Genomic DNA, 21,272 nt, shown 5'->3' with positions numbered 1-21,272 from the left:
AATTCAAATACCCCCCAAAACTTAAAAACTCTGAAGAAGGAAAAACTAACCTCACTTTTTTATACCAAAAGAACCGGTATTTATATTTGTTTAATTTACCTGAAATACCTTATTCGATGAAGCATTTTCCATAATAAATACTGTTAAATATCACTGATCAATAAAGATCTCTCGACAAAATACATCAAACGAATTCACTTCGAATGTTTCGAACTTTTAACAAAAACCGACAAAGGTAATAAATTTCGCTTTAATTGAAATTTAACCCTTCAACACTCTAGCTGACACTTAAAGAAATAAATACAAAATCACCGGGTATCACTTAATTAACACTATTGACACCAAAATTTTAAACAGACTTTAACCATTTTAACTCGGTTTTGAAGGTTATGTCAAAAATATTGACAGCTGATGGACCTTCCGAAAAAGTCCAACAGATAGCAGAACTAATTTTGAGGTTATGTTCGTCTTTGTTTTCACTCGATTTGTTTACATCCTTGTTTACTTTTAGCGTTTATATTTAATTTTCATTTAATTTTTCATTCCTGGTGACAATTGGGTGAAAATTATGATATCCATTTTTAACTAATACTCTCAGAGTCTCCGGTTTGCAACTTTTTTATTCTGAATTATGGCCGACGGCGGGAAATTCGTTGTGCGCCCGAAAGTTAGGTTCTGTCAAAGGGAGGACGATGACGAGGATCAGGAACACGCCATAAACGAGAGAATTTTATCAATCGCGAGAAAGCCGACAATTAAAAATATTGTTTCGATTGATAAGCCTTATAAAATCGTCTCTCTAGACGAGAGCTTAACCCCCGAAAATTCCCCGGTAAGGAGAACTTCGGAAAAAAGTTTTGAGGGATCGGAAAATAGTTTTGGATATACAAAAAGGGTTTTAAACGATTTCAATGAAGAGGATTTATTCGCGAGTACACTCAGAAAATTCGCAGCGATTTCCTCCACGGACAAAAGGTTTGAAAATAATTTTTCTGGTTAGAATATGATAAGGTGGCCTGATCGGAAAAATATGTATTTTCAAAAAAAAGATATCAATTTTTAAAATTATAAAAGGTTAATTTTCTACACAATAAAACGAATTTTATACCGCAAAAAGACCAGTTTTCAACCCAAAATGTAATCTTTATATTTACAGTTTCAGAAATTAATTTATAAAGATCAATACATTAATTTGTTACAAAATAGTTAAATGTTCAGTCAAATAAATGAATTTTTTTACAAAATACATACATTTTTAAATCAAAAAATAAATTTTCAATCGTAAAGATTAAATTTCTACCAAAAGGATAAATTTTGAGCTGCAAAAAGATCAGTTCTAAACCTAAAATAGAATCGTTATATTTAAAGTTAAAAAAAATTAATTTTTAATCATAAAAAAATTAGTATTAAACCAAATAGTTCAATTTTCTACCCAATAGGATTAATTTTTATGCCAAGAAATGAATTTTCAACTATAATGATGATTTTTCAATACAAAAAATTATTTAATTTTCAACAAATTACATAAATTTTTAAGAAAAAAGATAAATATCTAACAAAAAATGGAATATTTATATTAACAGTGAAAAGAAAATTAATTTTCAACTATAAAAAAGAGGATTTTCCAACCAAATATTTAAATATCCAACCAAAAAGGTTAATTTTCTACTGAAAAGGATGAATTTTTAACAAATTGCATGAAATTATCATGTAAAAAATATAAATTTTCAACCAAAAATGGAATATTTATATTTTCAGTTACAAGAAAATTAATTTTTTTACTAAAAAAAAGAGTTTCCACCCAAAAAGTTAAATTCTTAGCCAAAAAAATGAATTTTTTATCTGTGATGAATCTTTAATAAAAAAAAATCATTTTCAACCATGTAGAGTAATTTTCTATTGAAAAGAATGGATTTTTAACAAATTACATACATTTTTAACTAAAAAAGATACATTATCAACCGAAAATGGAAATTATGTTTTCATTTAAAAAATAAATTTTTATCTAAAATGGGGAATCTGTAGCCAAAACAATAATTTTTATTACCAAGAAGAAGAATTTTTTCCACAAAAGACGGATTTTTATAAAAATGCATGAATTTTTTAACCAAAGAGTGGAATTTTCGACCAAAAAGATGAATTTTCAATCGTAAGGATTAATTTTCTACAAAAAAATGTCTATGTTCAACAAAAATGATTTTTAACAAACAAAAAAAGAACTTTCAACAAAATAGTTAAATTTTACACTACAGTGATGAATCTTCAATTTTAAACCAAACAGTTGAATTTTCGATCAAAAAGATGAATTTTCAACAATAAAGATTTATTTTTGACCAAAAAAGATGCATTTTTAACAAAATACATTCATTTTAAACTAAAAAATATAAATTTACAACCCAAAATGAAATAATTATATTTTTAGTTGAAATAATTTGTGTCAAACGAAAAAAAAATTGTTAAGTAAAGAAGATAAATGTTCAACTAAAAGTAGAGTATTTAAATTTTCATTAAACTTTTTTTTTTAACAAAGTAGTTATATTTTTAACAAAAAAATTGAAGTTTCAGCAAAAATAACGTGTTTTCAACCAAAAATGGAATATAATAATAAAATATAATAAATGGAATATTTTTATTTTATAAAATTATTTTTCAAGTAAAATGTATGCATTCTTGCACAGAATAGACAAATTTTCAGCTAAACTAAACATGGAGTATTCAATTTTTATTATTTTTTAAATCAATTTTTAACAAAATAGCTACATTTTTAACCAAATAATTGAATATAATTTGTAATTGAATACAAAACAATTAAATTTGGGACAAAAGAAAAGAATTTTCTACCATAATGTTAATATTCTACCAAAAAGAATTTTCTAGAAAATAAAAGTTTTTTCTACTGAAAAAGATTCGTTCTCAACAAAAAATGGAATAGTTATATATTCAATTTAAAAAAATAATTTTCAAGTAAAATGAGGAACCTTTGGCAAAAAAAAAATTTTAACCAAGATGATGTAAGTTTTCCATAAAAAACGATTCTTTAACAAAATCCATCAATTTTTTAACCAAATAGTGGAATTTTCAATTAAAACAGATCAATTTTCAAATCCCACATGAAGTAATTTAATTTCCATTCAAAACAATTAATCTTAATATAAAAAAAAGGATTTTCAATATTATAGTTAATTTTTTAACCAAAGAAATGAATTTTCCTCTATAATGATAAATCTTTAAAAAAATGTAACTAACAATAGTAATTATTTACTAAAAAGAACTAATTTTAAACAAAATACATGAATTTTAAATTAAAACATATACATTTTCAACTAATAATGGAAAAGTTGTAATTTCAATTTAAAAAAATAGAGTTTTTCAACTGTAATAATGAATCTTTAATAAAAGAACCATAAGATTTATACTAAATGGTTGAATTTTTATTTTCTACCAAAAAAGACGAGCCTTGAACTTAAAAATATAAATGTTCAACCAAAAATGGAATGGTTCTATTTTTATTTCAAAACATATTTTATTACAAAAAACTTTTAACATTGTAGTTCAATTTTTAATCAAAGAAATGAATTGCCAAATAGAATAATGAATCTTTAATATTATTCGAAAATTAATTTCAAACTGAATACTTAGATTTTTCACCAAATAGATTCATTTTTTACAAAAAAATAGTTACATTTTTAACCAAAGAAATAAACTTTCTACTATAATGATGAATTTTCAATAAAAAAAAATCAATTTTTAACCAACAATGTGAATTTTCTACTAAGAAGATCAAATTTTCAACAAAATACATGCATTTTAAATTTAAAAAGATACATTTTCAAATAAAAATGGAACAGTTCTAATTTCAGTAAACATTTTTTTTAATGTTAACTGTACTAATGAATCGTCAATAAAAACGCCATAATTTTATACTAAATAGTTGAATTTTTTTTTTAATTTTCTCCAAAAAATGCCAGTTTTTGACTTAAAAATATAAATTTTGAACCCAAAATGGAATGATTCAATTTTAATTGAAAAAAATAATTTTGCAACATAAATTTTTTATTTATCATAATAGTTCAATTTTTAACCAAAGGAATGAATTGTAAACTATAATAATAAATATTCAATATTATTAAAAAATTAATTTTAAACGAAATACTTAAACTTTCGACAAAAAAGATAAATTTTATTAAAAAAACGAGTGAATAAATATTTTTTTATAGCCAAAGAAATGAATTTTCCACTATAATGACAAATCTTTAAGAAAAAAATTTTTTTTAACCAGGAATAGTAATTTTCTACTAAAAAGAACGACTTTTTAACAAAAGAAAATAATTTTAAATTAAAAAAGATACATTTTCAATTAAAACTGGAAGTTGTAATTTCAATTTAAAAAAAAAAATTTAACTGCAATAATGAATCTTCAATAAAAGAGCCATAATTTCATTTTCTATCGAAAAATGCTAGTTTTGGACTTAAAAATATAAATGGTCATTCCAAAATGGAATGGTTAAATTTTCACTGAAAAACAATTTTACAACAAAAAAATATTGTGTTACATAATAGTTCAATTTTTAACCAAAGAAATGAATTGTTAACTATAATAATAAATCCCAAATATTAAAAAAAATATCATTTTAAACCAAATACTTAAATTTTCGACCAAAAAGATAAATTATATAAAAAAAGCGAATGAAAAAAATAGTTATATGTTAAAATAAGAAATTAATTTTCCACTGTATTGGTAAATCTTCAACAGAAAAAATTTATTTTGAACTAACAATAGTAATTTTCTATCAAAAAGAACTAATTTCAACAAAATACCTGAATTTTAAATTATAAGAAAGATACGTTTTCAGCTAAAAATGGAACACTTTTCATTTGAGTTAAAAAAATATAATTTAAAAAATTTTAACTACAATGATGAATCTTCAATAAAAGAACAATAATTTTATACTAAATGGTTACTTTTAAAATTTTTGTTATATATACCAAAAATACGTGTTTTGGATTCAAAAATATGAATGTTCAACCGAAAATGGAATGATTTAATTTTTATTTCAAAAGATATTTTCTAAAAAGAAAAGATTTAACATAATAGTTCAATTTTTAACCAAAAAAATGAATTCTCAACTATAATAATGAATCTTCAATATTATTTAAAAAAAAATTTTAAACGAAATTCTTCAATTTTTGATCAAAAAAGATTCATTTTCTACAAAAAAATAGTGAAAAAAATAGTTACATTTTTAACCAAAAAAATAAAGTTTCTACTATAATGATGAATTTTCAATAAAAAAAAAATAATTTCTAACCAAAAATAATAATTTTCTACTAAAAATAACTGATTTCCAACTAAATAAATGAAGTTTAAATTAAAAAAAATACATTTACAATTAAAAATGGAACAGTTATAATTTCAGTTAAAAAAAAGAACTAAAAAAATGTAACTACAATAATGAATGTTCAATAAAAGAGCCATAATTTTATACTACATGGTTGAATTTTTTTTTATTTTCTCCAAAAAATGCGAGTCTTGGACTTAAAAATATAAATGTTCATTACAAAATGGAATGGTTCAATTTTCATTGAAAACAATTTTGTAACAAATAAATATTTTGTTACGTAATAGTTCAATTTTTAACAAAAGAAATGAATTGTTAACTATAATAATAAATCTTTAATATTAAAAAAAATTAATTTTAAACGAAATACTTAAATTTACGAACAAAAAGATACATTTTATATAAAAAAAGGAATGAAAGAAATATTTATATTTTCAACCAAAGAAATGAATTTTCTACCAAAATGATAAATTTTGAATAAAAAAATATATTAATTTTTAATTAGCAATAGTAATTTTCTACTAAAAACAAACTATTTTTCAGCAAAATACATGAATTTTAAATTAAAAAAGATCAATTTTCAATCCAAAATGTAACAGTTATAATTTCAGTTCAAAAAAATAATAATAAAATTTTAACTGTAATAATGAATCTTCAATAAAAGCAACATAATTTTATACTGAATGGTTGGATTTTAAATTTATTTTTGTTTTTATTTTCTTCAAAAAAATGCGAAAAGAATATTTTTTAACAAAAATTTTTTTAAATATAATAGTTCCATTTTTAACCAAAGAAATGAATTGTCAACTAAAATTATGAATCTTCAATATTATTAAAAAATCAATTTTAAACGAAATACTTAAATTTTCGAACAAAAAGATAAATTTTATATAAAAAAAGGAATGAAAGAAATAGTTATATTTTCAACCAAAGAAATTAATTTTATACTAAAATGATAAATTTTCAATAAAAAAAATATATTAATTTTTAATCAGCAATAGTAATTTTCTACTGAAAAGAATTATTTTTCAGCAAAATACATGAATTTTAAATTAAAAAAGATCAATTTTCAATCCAAAATGTAACAGTTATAATTTCAGTTCAAAAAAATAATAATAAAATTTTAACTGTAATAATGAATCTTCAATAAAAGCAACATAATTTTATACTGAATGGTTGAATTTTAAATTTATTTTTGTTTTTATTTTCTTCAAAAAAATGATTGTTTAACAAACCATTTTTTAAATATAATAGTTCCATTTTTAACCAAAGAAATGAATTGTCAACTAAAATTATGAATCTTCAATATTATTAAAAAATCAATTTTAAACGAAATACTTACATTTTCGAACAAAAAGATAAATTTTATATAAAAAAAGGAATGAAAGAAATAGTTATATTTTCAACCAAAGAAATTAATTTTATACTAAAATGATAAATTTTCAATAAAAAGAAATATATTAAGTTTTAATCAGCAATAGTAATTTTCCACTAAAAAGAACTATTTTTCAGCAAAATACATGAATTTTAAATTAAAAAAGATCAATTTTCAATCCAAAATGTGACAGTTATAATTTCAGTTCAAAAAAATAATAATAAAATTTTAACTATAATAATGAATCTTCAATAAAAGCAACATAATTTTATACTGAATGGTTGGATTTTAAATTTATTTTTGTTTTTATTTTCTCCAAAAAAATGCGAAAAGAATATTTTTTAACAAACATTTTTCTAAATATAATAGTTCCATTTTTAACCAAAGAAATGAATTGTCAACTAAAATTATGAATCTTCAATATTATTAAAAAGTCAATTTTAAACGAAATACTCAAATTTTTGACCAAAAGATAAATTTTATACAAAAAACAAAAACGAATGAAAAAAATAGTTATATTTTTAACCAAAAAAATTAATTATTCCACTGTAATGACAAATCTTTAATAGAAAAGTAACAATATTTTTTTTAACATTACAGTTCAATTTTTATTCAAAGTAATGAATTGTCAAATAGAATAATGAATCTTCAATTTTATTAAAAAATTAATTTTAAACGAAATGCTTGAATTTTCGACAAAAAAAATTTATTTTAGACAAAAAAAACGAATGGATGAAATAGTTATATTTTCAAACAAAGAAATAAATTTTCCGCTATATTGATGAATCTTCAATAAAAAAATTAATTTTTTAACAAAATACATGAATTTAAATTAAAAAATATACATTTTAAACTAAAAATGGAAGTTATAATTTCAGTTAAATGCAATTAAACAAAAAATTAACTATAATGATGAATCTTCAATTAAAGAATAATAATGTTGTGCTAAATGATTGCATTTTTAATTTCTTTTTAATTTTCTACCAAAAAAGATGAGTTTTCGGGTTTAAAATATAAATGTTTAACTCAAATCGGAATGGTTCAATTTTGATCTAAAAAAATATTTTATGACAAACAAAATTTTTAACCAAAAAAATAAATTGAATTAAAATAAAATTATATAAAAATTAAAATAAATTAAATTTTCAACTCACAGACAAAAAAATTATTTACGAAAACAGTTTTTAACTTAAAAAAGTCTGATTTGAAACAATGATTTATTTTTTAATTTGACGAATTCTCATTTGAATCTTTTTGATCATTTATTAAAAATTAATTTCAGATCACCGGTCGATATTCCGAGAGAGAACCACCGCTTTAATAACCAAACTCCCTCTTTTGATTCTTCCTCTTCGTCAAAAGAAGACACAGTTCAAAATCCGAAAATCGTCGAAGTCGAAGTTTACGCCGAAGATGTTCCCCTCGAAATCCAAAATGGGTCCAAAACCTCTCCTAAAGAAGCATCCTTTTTCACAGAACCAGAAAATGGTATTCCAAATCAAGTGAAATTCTCTGAAGAGGCTTTTCTGAAACCTCCCGAGAAGAAAAATCTGTCAGCAATCCAGGAAGAATCTCTCGAGCTCGATATTCCCCAAAAGGAAGATTCCCCAGAGCCGGAGCCTTTAAAAACTCCCGAGGATTTGAAATTAAAATCGAAGAAAGCCGAACCATCTTCCCCGAGGAAGACTTTCAAGTGCACGAGTCCTTTGAGAAGGCAATTAAATTCCGTAAATCGTTTGTCGAAAGCGAACAAGTCACCCAAGAAATCGGTTTCGCAAGAAAATGCAAAAAGAGTGCCTTCCGCAAATTCGAAAATGAGAACGAGGCCTTTGGGATTCATTCAGAGAGGCGGAGCGAAGCCTAAAGTTTGTGGAGTGATGCCGTGTATGAAATCGAAAATGGCAGCGAAAGGAAAAACCTCTCCGGTGAAGAAAAGCGTCTTGAGAAATGTCCTCGCTCGGCCAAATATTGGAACAGTTGAACCTGGAGTTGCGCGACCAAAGCGGGAATTGAAGATTGATTTTGAGGAAGATCCTGCAATTTCTCGGGTTCTTCCTGTCGAGAAATTGTCGAGGCCCGAGTACAATTCGATTATGTGCACAATTAATAAATTAAAGGAAGTTCAGAAGGAAAATATAATTACTGACGTGGAACACTTGCCCCCGGTTTACAAAAGTTTAGTTAATGGAAAGGTGATTAATTTTAATTAAATTAATTTTGATAAAGTTATATATTTTTTTATTTAAATGAATATTAGATATTTTATTATTTAATGGCAGGGTTTAGAGTGAGTTTGAAAACCTGGAATTCTTCTTGAATTTATCACGAGAAACTTCAATTTGAATGTTTGTTTTGCTTTTAAAACAGTTTTCGGGGGGGGGGGGGGGATTGGGGTTCGAGTAGACACTATATTTCAAAAGATTATAAAATAATTATAAAGATTTTGCAAAGATTTTAACAAAATTTTAAAAGATTTCACAAAAGATTTCAAACATTTTAATGATTTAAAATTTGAAATCAGATTTCTAAGATTTTAGATTTTTCAAACATTTTAAACGATTTCAAATTTGTTTAGAAGATTTCAAATGAGTTCAAAAAGATAAAAAATTTGTATGAAGATTTGAACATTTTACAAATATTTCGAAACATTTTTGCAAAGAATTAAAAAATTCAAACAAATTGTTAAGATATATCACAATATTTTAAAAAGGCTTAAAATATTTAAATGATTTCAAATGAATACAAAATGTTAAAAGATTTCATAAAAATTTTCGAAGATTTTAAACGATTTCAAATTTTATTAAGAAAATTTCAAAAGACTTCCAAATTTTTTTAAAGATTTTAAGAATTTAAAAAACAGAAAAATTACATAAAGATTTTAAAACGTTTTAATGATTTGAAACGCTTTTAAATTTGTTTAAAAAATTTCAAAAGATTTTCAAGATTTTACAAAGATTTCGAACATTTCACAAATATTTCAAAACATTTCACAAACAATTCAATCATTTTAACGATTTTACCCTGCTTTTTAATATAGCAAGTGTTTAATGGTTTTAAATGAATAAAATATGTTTCCTGAAAATTTCATTAAGATTTCAAAAGATTTTAAACAATTAAACATTTGTTTCGAAGATTAAAAAATTTTTTAAAATATTTTACTAAGATTTCGAATATTTCACAAAGATTTCAAAACACATTTCACCATTTGTTTAGAAGATTTCAAAAAATTTCAAAAAGATTAAAACATTTTTTTGAAGATTTGAACATTTTACAAATATTTCAAAACATTTTTGCACAGAATTTAAAGATTTAAACAGATTGTTGAAATATTTTTAAAAATTTTAAAAAGATTAAAAATATTTTAATGATTTCAAAAAATACAAAATAATCAGAAAATTTGATAAAGATTTCCAAAGATTTTAAACGATTTCAAATTTTTTTAAGAAAATTGCAAAAGATTTCAAAAAGATTTTGAACATATTTCGAACATTTCACCAATATTTCAAAGATTTCATAATAATTTCCAAAGATTTTAAATTTTGTTGAGAAGATTTCAAAAGATTTCACAAATATTTCAAAGATTTTACAAAGATTTCAAACATTTCACAAAGATTTTAAAACTTTCAGAAGATTTCAAGGATTTTAAAGATTTTAGAAAGGGTAACGTAAATCAAATTTCTAAGATTTTAGAAGATTTCAAAGATTTGCAATGATTTCAATTTTTTTAAGATTTCAAAGGATTTCAAAGATTTCCTAATAATTTCATCAAGATTTCAAAACGTTTATAATATTTTAAACGATGTCAAATTTGTTTAGAAGATTTAAAAAAATTGACAAAGATTTCGAACGTTTCACAAATATTTCAAAACGTTTCTGAAAGATTTAAAGAAATTCAAAGATTTGAAATCAATACAAAAGATTTCACAAATATTATAAAGTTTTCCTAAAAATTTCATAAAGATTTTCAAACATTTTAGACGATTACAAATTTTTTAAGAAGATTTCAAAAGATTTGAAAAAGATTAAAACACTTTAATGAAAACTTGAACATTTCACAAATATTTCAAAACATTTTTGCAAACGATTTAAAGATTTACATAAATTGTTAAAATATTTCAAAAAAATTTAAAAAGATTAAACATATTTTAATCATTTCAAATGAATACAAAATATTTAAAAATTTCCAAAGATTTGTAAAGATTTGAAATTTTGTTTAGAAGATTTCAAAAGATTTCACAAATATTTCAAACATTTCACAAACATTTTTTAACTTTCGGAAGATTTTAAGGATTCTAAAGCTTTTATAAAGGGAGGGTAATTCAGATTTCTAAGATTTTAGAAAATTTCAAAGATTTGCAATGATTTAAATTTTTTCATATGATTTCAAAGATTTTCTAAGAATTTCATAAAGTTTTCAAAACTTTTTAAACATTTTAAACGATTTCAAAAAGATTAAAAAAATTTTATAAAGATTTGAAAATTTCACAAATATATCGAAACATTTTTTCAAAGATTTTAACAAATTGTTAAAAGATTTGAAACGATTTCAAATTTGTTTAGAAGATTTCAAAAAAATTAACAAATTTGTATGAAAATTTGAACATGTCACAAATATTTCGAAACATTTTTGCAAAGAATTTAAAGATCTAAAAAAATTGTTAAAATATTTCAAAAAATTGTAAAAAGATTTAAAATATTTTAATGATTTCAAAACAATACAAAATATTAAAAACTTTCATAAAGATTTCCAAAGATTTTAAACGATTTCAAATTTTTCTGAGAAAATTTGAAAAGATTTCAAAAAGATTTCGAAATTTTTCTAAAGATTTCAAAAATTACAAAGACAGACAAATTTCATAAAGATTATAAACGATTTTAAATTTGTTTAGAAGATTTCAAAAGATTTCCAATATTTTACAAAGATTTCGAACATTTCATAAATATTGCAAAACATTTCACAAACAATTGAAAGATTTCAACAATTTTACCATTTTTTGTTAAATATTTCAAATATTTCATGATTTCAATTGAATACAATATATTTCAAAATGATTTCGAACATTTCATAAAGATTTCAAATAAATATACAAACCATTTCACAAGGATTTCATAAAGATTTTTAAAGATTTCAAATTTTGTTCAAAAGATTTGACAAATGTTTCAAAGATTTTACAAAGATTTCAAATATTTCACAAAGATATTTAAACGTTTAGAAGATATAAAGGATTTTAAAGATTTTTGAAAAAATCAGATTTCTAAGATTTTAGAATATTTCAAAGATTTGCAATGATATAAAATTTTTAAATTAAATTTTGAAAGATTTCCTAAAAGTTTCATAAAGATTTCAAAAATTTGACAAAGATTTCGAACATTTAACAAAGGTTTCAAAATATTTCTCAACGATTTTAATAAATTCAAAGATTTCACAAAAAGATTTTAAATGAATACAAAAGACTTCACAAATATTATAAAGATTTCATAAAAATATCATAAAGATTTTAAACGCTTTTAAATTTGTTTAGAAATTTTCAAAAGATTTGACAAAGATTTCGAACATTTCACAAATATTTCGAAACATTCCTGACAGATTTTAAGAAATTCAAAGATTTTACAAAAAGATTTTAAACGAATATAAAAAGATTTCACAAATATTATAAAGATTTCCTAAAAATTTAATAAAGATTTTCAAAGATTTGAAACCATTTCAAATTTTATCAAGAAAATTTCAAAATATTTTAAAAAGATTTCGAAATTTTTCTAAAGATTTCAAGAATTTCAAAGACAGAAAAATTCCATAAAGATTTGAAAATGTTTCAAAAGGATTTTAAAGATTTTACAAAGATTTCGAACATTTCACAAACAATTCAAAGATTTCAATGATTTTACAATTTTTTTATAATATTTAAAGTATTTAATGGCTTTAAATGAATACAATATATTTCACTAATATTTCTTGAAAATTTCCAAAGATTTTAAAAGATTTCAAATTTTGTTTAGAAGATTTCAAAATATTTCACAAATAGAAGATTTCAATGATTTTAAAGATTTTTGAAAGGGTAAAGTAAATCAGATTTCTATGATTTTAGAAGATTTGCAATTATTTAAATTTTTAATAAGATTTCGAAAGACTTTCTAAAAATTTCATAAAGATTTCAAAGCGTTTTTAATATTTTAAACGATTTCAAATTTCTTTAGAAGAATTAAAAATTTGTATAAAGATTTGAACATTTCACAAATATTTCGAAACATTTTTTCAAATAATTTAAAGAAATTGTTAAAATATATCAAAAAATTGTTAAAAGATTAAAAGTATTTTAATGATTTCAAAATAATACAAAATATTAAAAGTTTTCATAAAGATTTCCAAAAATTTTTAACGCTTTCAAATTTTATGAAGAAAATTTCAAAAGATTTCAAAAATATTTCGAAATTTTTCTAAAGATTTCAAGAATTACAAAGACAAAACAATTTCATAAAGATTTTAAACGATTTTAAATTTGTTGATAAGATTTCAAAAGATTTCCAAGATTTTAAAAAGATTTCGAACATTTCACAAATATTTCAAAACAATTCACAAATAATTCAAAGATTTTAACGATTTTACAATTTTTTGAAAATATTTCAAATATTTAATGGTTTAATATAAATACAATATATTCCACAAATATTGCCTGAAATTTTCATTAAGATTTCAAAAGATTTTAAACGATTAAAAATTTGTTTCCAAGATTTAAAAAGATTTCAAACATTCTTTAGAAGATTACAAAAGATTTCACAAATATTTCAAAGATTTTACACGGATTTCAAACATTTCACAAAGATTTTATAACTTTTAGAAGATTGCAAGGATTTTAAAGATTTTAGAAAGGTAAATCAACTTTCTAAGATTTTAGAAGATTGCAAAGATTTGCAACGATTTCAATTTTTTAATAAGATTTTGAAAATTTTCAAAGACTTCCTAAAAATTTCATAAAGATTTCAAAACGTTTTTAATATTTCAAACGATTTCAAATCTGTTTCGAAGATTTCAAAAGATTAACAAAGATTTAAAAAATTGTATGAAGATTTGAACAGTTCACAAATATTTCGAAACATTTATTCAAAGAATTTAAAGATTCAAACAAATTGTTAAAATATTTTAATGATTTCAAAACAACACAAAATATTTTTAAAAATTTATAAACATTTCCAGAGACTCTTTTTATGTTGTTTAGAAGATTAAACAATATTGCAAAGATTTTAAAAAGATTTCAAAGCATTTCACAAACTATTCAAAGATTTCAACGATTAAAACTTTTTTTTAATATTTCAAATAATTAATGGTTTTAAAAGAATACAATATATTTCACAAATATTTCGTAAATATTTCATTAAGATTTCAAAAGATTTTAAGCGATTAAAAATTTGTTTCGAAGATTTAAAAAGATTTCGAACATTTCACGAAGATTTCAAAGATTTACAAAGATTTTAAAATTTTCAGAAGATTTCAAAAGATTTCATAAATATTTCAAAGATTTCAAACATTTCACAAAGATTTTAGAACTTGCAGAAGATTTTAAGGATTCTAAAGATTATGGAAAGGCTAAAGTAAAACAGATTACTAAGATTTTAGAAGAATTTAAGGATTTGCAATCATTTCAATTTTTTTATATGATTTCAAAGGTTTCCTAAAAATTTCATAAATATTTCGAAACGTTTTTCATATTTTAAACGATTTCAAATTTGTTTAGAAGATTTCAAAAATTCGACAAAGATTTCGACCATTTAACAAATATTTCAAAACTTTTCTCAAAGATTTTAAGAAATTCAAAGATTTTAAATGAATACAAAAGATTTCACAAATATTATAAAGATTTCTTAAAAATTTCATAAAGATTTTTTAACGTTTTAAAAAGTTTAAACGCTTTCAAATTTGTTTCGACGATTTCAAAAGGTTTCAATGATTTGACAAAGATTTCGAACATTTCACAGAGGTTTCAAAGCATTTCACAAAAATTACAAAGAATTCAAGGATTTCAAAGATTTTACAACAATCTTAAAAGATTTTAAATGAATACATAAGATTTCACAAATATTATAAGGTTTTCCTAAAAATGTCATAAAGATTTTCAAAGATTTCAAACGATTTCAAATTTTTGTAGAAGATTTCAAAATATTTTAAAAAGATTAAAACATTTTTATGAAGATGTGAACATTTCACAAATATTTCTAAACATTTTTTGTTTATTTCAAATATTTAAAAAATTTTTTTAAAGATTTCAAAAAATTTTTAAAAAACTAAAAATATTTTTATGATTAAAAATGAATACAAAATATTTTAAAATTTATAAAGTTTTCCAAAGATTTTAAACTATTTCAAAGTTTATTAAGAAAATTTCAAAAGGTTTTGAATTTTTTCAAAGATTTCAAGAATTTCAAAGACAGAAAAATTTCATAAAAATTTTAAACGATTTTTAATTTGTTGATAAGATTTCAAAAGATTTCCAAGATTTTACAAAGATTTTGAACATTTCACAAATATTTCAAAACATTTCACAAACAATACAAAGATTTAAACTATTTTACAATTTTTGTAAAATATTTCAAATATTTAATGGTTTCGAATAAATACAACATATTTCACAAATATTTCCTGAAAATTTCATTCAGATTTCAAAATATTTTAAACGATTTTAAATTTTATTTAGAAAATTTCAAAAGATTTCAAAATTTTTTTAATATTTCAAGGATATCAAAGAAAGAAAAATTTAATAAAGAATTTAAAACGTTTTAAAGATTTTAAACGCTTTTGAATTTGCTTAGAAGATTTCGAAAGATTTCAAAGGTTTTACAAAGATTTCGAACTTTTCACAAATATTTCAAAACAATTCAAGGATTTTAACAAACAAAAAAATGTTTAATATTTAAAATATTTTATTGGTTTCAAATAAATAGAACATATTTCACAAATATTTCCTGAAAATTTAATTAAGATTTCAAAAGATTTTAAACGATTAAAATGATTTTTTTAGAAGATTTTAAAAGATTTTAATGATTTTACAAAGATTTCATAAAGGTTCCAAAGATTTAAAAAGATTTCATATTTTGTTTGGAAGATTTTAAAAGATTTCCAAAATATTTGAAAGATTTCACAAAGATTTAAAGGATTCCAAATATTATAAAAATTGTTAAACATTTTAAAATATATCACAAAGATTTTGAATATTTTAATGATTTCAAATGAATACAAAATATTTCAAGGATTTGCTAAAAATTTCAAAAAGATTTCAAAGATTTCGAACATTCCACAAATATTTCAAAGATTTCCTAAAAATTTCATAAAGATTTGATGAAGATTTCGAACATTTCACAAATATTTCAAAACATTTTAATAAGATTACAAATATTTCAAGGATTTCAAATATTTTGTCAAAATTTTCCAAGATTTCATATATTTTAATGCTTTCAAATTAATAAAATATATTACAAAAAATAGATAAATATTTTCAAAAATTTTTAACGACTTCAAATTTTGTTGATAAGACTTCAAATATTTCCATGATTTAAAATAAATAAAAAATATTTCAGAAATATTCAAGACTTCCTAAAAATTTCATGAAGTTATCCAAAGATTTGAAGTGATTTTAAATTTTGTTCAGATGATTTCAATAGCTTTCAAAACCATTTCAAAGATTTTACAAAGGCTTCGAACATTTCAAAAATTTTTCAAAAACATTTACAAAGATTTTAAGAGTTTTAGAAATTTTACCAAAATTTAAAAAGATTTCATACAGATTTAAAATATTTTAATAATTTCAAATAAATAAAAAATCTTTCACAGATATTTCAAAGATTTCCTTCCTAAAAATTTCATAAGGATTTCCAAAGATTTTCAACGATTTCAAATTTGTTCAGAATATTTCAAAAGATTTCTAAAAAATTCTAAAACTTTCAGAAGATTTCAAATATTTTAATGGTTTCAAATTAATAAAAATAATTTTAGAAAGATATCACAAATATTTGAAATATTTTATCAAAATTTTCTAGAATGTCAATAGAATACAAGAATTTCAAAGATTTCAAAACATTTCCAAGATTTTAAACGAATTCGAAAGGTTTCACAAATATTTTATAGAGCCATATGGATTTAAAAATACTTCAGGAATTCCAAAGATTTCAAAAATGTTACAGTAGACCGAAATACAAAACTTTTCAAAGATTTTAAACTAGTTCACATTTTTGTTAGAAAATTTTAAAGGTTTTAAAGATTTTAGAACATTTGAAAGGTTTTTAACAATTTCAAAAGGTTTCAAGAATGTTGAGAAGATTTTAGAAGATTTTAAAAATTACGAACGAACACAAAAGTTCTCACAAACAAAGATTTAAGAAAAATTTAACATATATTTCATAAAGGTTCCAAATAATTTCACAACGATTTCAAAGAATTTGAGGATTTCAAAAATTGTACAAAAATTTAAAAAGATTTCATGAAGATTACACAGAAATTTTAAGATTTCACAAAGATTTTAAATACTTTAAAAGGTTTCAACAATTTCACAACGATTTCAAAAACTGCAAGGATTTAAAAGACTTTAAAAAATTTTTTAAATATTTTCAAAGATTTCCCAAAGACTTTACAACGATTTAAAAATATTCCCAAAGATTTTACAAAGACGAATTTTGTTCGCGAAAAATTAAGAATTTGTTTAGTTATTATTCTGCTTTCGTTAGAAATTTCAATCACATTCTTTCTTTTTCGTTTAAATTTGGATTGAATTAATAGAAGTCAATAAGAAAATTAAAATAATTGGTTGAAAATTTAATTATTTTGTTTAAAATTTGACAATTTTGTTAAAAATTCATATCTTTTTGACGAATATTTAACTGTTTACTGAACATTCGCCTTTTTGAGGAGACAATTTATCCTTTTGGAGTAAACATTTCTCTTTTACGGTACAAAAATTTTAAATTCATCTATTTGGTTAAAAATTCATATTTCTCGGTCGAAAACGATCCACTTGTTGAAAATTCAACTTTGCGGGCTTTTTTGGTTGAAATTTAATCTCTTTTATTTGAATATTCGACCATTTGCGTGAAAGTGAATTTTTGCAAGTTAAAAATTCAATTATTTTATGCAAAGGTCATCCTTTTTTATCGAAAATTGAACTTTTTTGGTTGAAATTTTGTTTTTCGGGCAAAAAACTTCGTCCCTTTCAATTAAAAATTCATCTTTTTTGGTAGAAACATAAAATTTCTGGATTGAGTAAAAAAACATCTTTCGTGGCGGAAAATTAATTTTTTTGTTAAACATTCAACTATCTTCTGAAAAAATGGTATCTTTGCTTGAAAATTAAACTATTTGATTTAAAATGCAACTGTTTTGTTGAAAATTCGTTTTTGTTTTCATTGAAATATCAGTGATTTAACTGCAAATGCAACTTTTTGGTTAAAAATTAAATTACTTTTTTATAATTCATCTCTTCAGTTGAAAAACTGATTGTTTTTTGTGGATAATTATTCGTCTATTTGTTTCAAAATTCAAATTTTTGTTTGAAAGGTTATCCTTTTTAGTTAAAAATTCAACTGGTTCGTTGAAAACTAAGCTGTTTTAAAATACATGAAAATTCGTTGTTTTTTTTGGTAGATTATTAATCTTCTTGGTAGAGATGTTTTTTTTGTAGGAAGTACAACTATTTGGTTAAAAAATAATTACTTTAGGTTGAGTATTCAATTATTTTTTTAAATTTGTTTTTAGTTGAAAATAAAATTTTTAAACTGTAAATTTAACTATTCTATTTTTGATTGAAAATTTATCTTTTTAAGATTAACATTCATGTACTTCATTGAAAACTCATCTTTTTTGGTAGAAAATTAATCTTTATGTTTGAAAATTCGTATTTACTGAATATTTTGGTATCTTGAGGTATATGAAAATAAGTTTAAAAATTCTTATTTTGTGGAAAAATATTATTTTTTGTTTCATCGATTTTGTTAAATTTTGAAGTAATATCGATAATTTTTCAACCTTTAACAAAAATATGAATTTGCAACCAAATAGATGATTTTTCCACAATAAAGATTAATTTTCTATACAAAATTACGACTTTTCTACTAAATAGATGAATTTTCAGGCAATTAGTGAAATTTTCAACTTAAAAAGATTAATTTGTAACAAAAAAAAACGAAAATTCTAAGAAATAATTGAATAGTGAACAAAAGGAAATTATTTTTTGTTTGCTAAAATTAATTCTTTAAGTTGAATATTCATCTACTTTATGGAGAATGTTTGAGATGTTTGATCTTTTTTGGTTGAAAATCGAATTATTTGTTTAATAATTAATTTCCTTTCTTTTAAAAATCTTCTATTTTTTTGAAAATTTATTTTGTTGTTGAAAATTGATCTTTTTAATTTTCAATTCAACTATTCAGTTAGAAATTGATGTATTCTATTGTAAAATTGCCTTTTTATAGGAAATTAATTTCTTTTGGTTGAAAAAGCTTCTATTGAGTTCATAATTCATATGTTTGATTGAAGATTTATCATTTCAGATGAACATTCAGTTCCATTTTTTGGCTGAGAAGTTATCCCCATTGGTTAAAAATTTATCCTTATTATTTGGAAATTTATGTATTTTAAAATACATAAAAATATTTTTAATATTATTTTTAAAATTCGTTTTTTTGTTTGTTTAGGTATTAATTTTCTTCACTGTAAATTTAACTATTCCATTTTTAGATGAAAATACGTTGAAAATTCGTCTTTTTGAGAAAATAATAATTTCTTTGGTAGAAATTTTATGTTTTTTCGTTAAAAATAATACTGTTTTGATAAAAAAGTTAATTTCTTTAACTGCAAAAATGATTTGTTTTTTGATTGAAAAATGACATTTTTTAGTTGAAAATTCAATTATTCTTGTTCAAAACTTATGCATTTAGGTAAAAACTTCATTTTTTCGGAAGGAAATTAATTTTCTTGGTTGAAAATTTCTTATTTTTTGGTAGAAAATTAATCTTCACGGTTGGAAGTTTCTGTTTTCAGTTGAAATTTATTTGCTTGAAAATTTACGATTTTATTTGATTATTCGTATTTTGTAGTGGAAAATGGATTTTATTAACTGAAAATTTGATTAAATTTTTTTTTTTAGAAATTTATCGTTATTAGTTAAAAATGTATGTACTTTCAAATACATAAAAATTCGTCTTTTTTGTTGAAGTTTGATCTTTTTTAGGTGACTATTAATTTTTTTAAACTCTAAATTGAACATTTCCAATTTTGGTTGAAAAATGATCTTGTTAAGCCTAAATTTTAAAATTTTGGTTAAAAATTTGTATTTTTTTAGTTAAGATTTCCTTTTAAGTTGAAAAATTAGCTATTCCATTTTCGGTTGAAAATGTATTTTTATTAGTTGAAAATTCAACTCTTTTGTTGAAAACTTCTATTTCACAATAGAAATTTTTTTTCGTTAAAAATGCAACTACGTGGTTGAATTTAATAGTTTTACATTAAAAATTAAAATCTCTATAAGTTGAAATATGAAAAATTACATTTTTTTCACAACATTCTTTGTTTTTTTTAAACTACTTTGATACAAATTTAATTTTGTTGCTATTGAAGATACATAATTTCAAATATTAAACATCAATTATCGAAAATATATGTCCTTTTTTCTAGTTGTTTAGTACAAAAATATTATATAAGTAATTATGTCCTCTAGTTGTTTAATATTTTGAATAAAATATTTTACCCAGGTGTCGAGTTCACTGGATTTTGCTCCTGACGAAGCGATTTTCAAAAATCTGATCAACTTATCTTTTGAAGAATCCCTACTCCCGCCGAGATTTACTCGAAGCAAAGATCCTGAACCTCGTCAGCGAGACGCGGTTCCCCAACTTTCGGACTTTTTCATCCCAAAATACGCGAATGAATATTGCACCGCAGTTTGTGTAAAACCTCGAAATCCTGAGTCTGTGGAAAATTGGAATGCTTTTAGAATCAGCGAGAAAATTCTACGTTGGAAATGGAACATGGATTTCGCTCATTGAGGAGTACCATTTTTAAAAATTTAATATTAGCCATGACTCAAGTAAAAAGATATTTTTATACTGCAACTGAATTTTTATAGGAAAATTTACTACATACTGCTGAGATGACGAATACTCTTTTCTATATTTGTACAATTTTAGTCTAATTTTTATAATTAATAAACTCATGGATAGAAATTTCCGATTATTATCCAATTTTACTTTCTAGGAGAAAAAATTAGTTTTCTAGAATAATTGTTTCAATTAATTTAGTGATAATCAAGCCACAAAATTATTTTTAAAAATAATCAATTATTAGAAAGCGGATGGTGGCATTTTCGATTTATTCTCGAAATTGAGACGACTGAAAAATCCCGAAAACTGTAAAATTCCCGAAAAATATAAATACCGAATTGGAAAATTCCCGTATTTTAAAATTCGCGAATAATAAAATTCACCCCAGAAAAATTGCCGAATTGTAAAATTCAAGAAATTAAACAATTAAAATTTTTTTATAAATATATTTTATTGATTGCAGTGTATAAATCCTGCAACTT

General features: G+C 21.8%; 2 protein-coding genes across 2 annotated transcripts in view; one reads left to right on the top strand and one right to left on the bottom strand.

Moving 5' to 3' along the window:
• Positions 1 to 415, bottom strand: part of LOC117171799 (activating signal cointegrator 1 complex subunit 2) — a 46,711-nt gene extending 46,296 nt beyond the window's left edge. Inside the window, exon 1 of the mRNA XM_033359415.1 lies at positions 100 to 415. Coding sequence (XP_033215306.1) covers positions 100 to 132 — 33 coding nt within the window. The 5' untranslated portion in view covers positions 133 to 415. The remainder of the gene's footprint in view (positions 1 to 99) is intronic.
• On the top strand, positions 309 to 20,901 carry LOC117171808 (muscle M-line assembly protein unc-89-like). The gene is made up of 3 exons (XM_033359437.1): positions 309 to 975; positions 7,997 to 8,906; positions 20,443 to 20,901. Exons 1-3 carry the CDS (start codon positions 632 to 634, stop codon positions 20,734 to 20,736), a joined length of 1,548 nt encoding a protein of 515 aa, XP_033215328.1. The 5' UTR covers positions 309 to 631; the 3' UTR covers positions 20,737 to 20,901.
• Positions 20,902 to 21,272: the final 371 nt, after the last annotated feature.

The sequence above is a fragment of the Belonocnema kinseyi genome, chromosome 1 (assembly GCF_010883055.1).
Source record: "Belonocnema kinseyi isolate 2016_QV_RU_SX_M_011 chromosome 1, B_treatae_v1, whole genome shotgun sequence".
Classification (NCBI taxonomy): domain Eukaryota; kingdom Metazoa; phylum Arthropoda; class Insecta; order Hymenoptera; family Cynipidae; genus Belonocnema; species Belonocnema kinseyi.
This window is presented reverse-complemented; position numbering and strand designations above follow the sequence as displayed.

What these genes read in the sequence shown, in the direction of transcription:
- LOC117171808 (XM_033359437.1), top strand. Translation starts at nt 632, where the DNA reads ATGGCCGACGGCGGGAAATTCGTTGTGCGCCCGAAAGTTAGGTTCTGT. An exon ending in ATTTCCTCCACGGACAAAAG is followed by an intron (nt 976 to 7,996) that starts GTTTGAAAATAA and finishes AATTAATTTCAG; the next exon opens with ATCACCGGTCGATATTCCGA. An exon ending in AAAGTTTAGTTAATGGAAAG is followed by an intron (nt 8,907 to 20,442) that starts GTGATTAATTTT and finishes TATTTTACCCAG; the next exon opens with GTGTCGAGTTCACTGGATTT.